At 72.8% G+C, this 911-nt stretch overlaps 1 protein-coding gene across 1 annotated transcript; it reads right to left on the reverse strand.

The window, feature by feature from the left end:
- Positions 1-559: 559 nt before the first annotated feature.
- Positions 560-898, reverse strand: AURANDRAFT_9247 (hypothetical protein; the record flags this gene model as incomplete). The annotated part of the gene is made up of 1 exon (XM_009044470.1): positions 560-898. A coding segment is annotated over one exon (339 nt), but the record flags the coding sequence as incomplete, so codon positions are not given.
- Between the last annotated feature and the right edge of the window lie 13 nt (positions 899-911).

A 911-nucleotide genomic window follows, 5' to 3' on the forward strand; every position in this document is an offset into this window, starting at 1 on the left:
GCGTGCTCTGGACGCGCTGCAGCCTCGAGCCCTGCCTCGCGCCCGGCGCGCCCGGCGCCTGGGACGCGGGCGCGATCCTGCGCCGGAGCGTCATCGAGACGGCCGGCGGCTACGCGATGTTCTACGAGGCGCGCGACGAAAAGAACGCGCACCGCGTGGGCCGCGCGACGTCGACGGACGGGGTGACCTGGGCGAAGGACGGCGCGAACCCCGTCTTCGCGCCGAGCGACGACGGCTGGGACTCGGGCGCCGTGTCGAGCCCGTGCGTCGTCGAGGCGGACGGCGGCCTCCGGATGTACTACGCCGCGAACGCGCGCGGCGCGGCGCCCATGAGCCTCGGCGTCGCGTCGTCCACCGACGGCGGCCTGTCCTGGGAGCGCCTTAACTAGCTCCCCCCGCCGCCGAAGAGGGCCGCGACGCCGCCGAAGAGCCAGTGGCCCCGGCCGTCGCCGTCCGCGGGGTCGTCGTCGGGCGACGACGCCCGGCCGTAGAGCTTGGCGTTGCGCTCCTCGATGTAGGCGACGAAGTTGGCGACGGCGTTGAGGCACAAATCGTCGGGCATGTCGTGGTGGCCCGCGCCGTCGATCCAGAGCGGCGGGTGCTGGTTCCGCAGCTCCGGGAAGAGCATCTGGGCGTGCTCGAAGGGCACCATGGTGTCCGCGCGGCCGTGGATCATGAGCGTGCGGCACGTGACGTCCTTGATCTTCTCGTAGTTCTTGAAGAGGTCGAAGCCCGCGAGCGCCTTGGCCATTTGCTCCGGCAGCACGACGTGGCCCGCGGACGCGATGGGCGACTGCAGGATCATGCCGCCGAGGCCCGACGTGCGCGACGCGACGTCGACGGTGGGCCCGCTGCCGATGGACCGGCCGTAGACGACGACGCGGTGCGGCTCCAGGCCGCAGTCGTCGAGC

Source organism: Aureococcus anophagefferens, assembly GCF_000186865.1.
Source record: "Aureococcus anophagefferens unplaced genomic scaffold AURANscaffold_338, whole genome shotgun sequence".
Classification (NCBI taxonomy): domain Eukaryota; class Pelagophyceae; order Pelagomonadales; family Pelagomonadaceae; genus Aureococcus; species Aureococcus anophagefferens.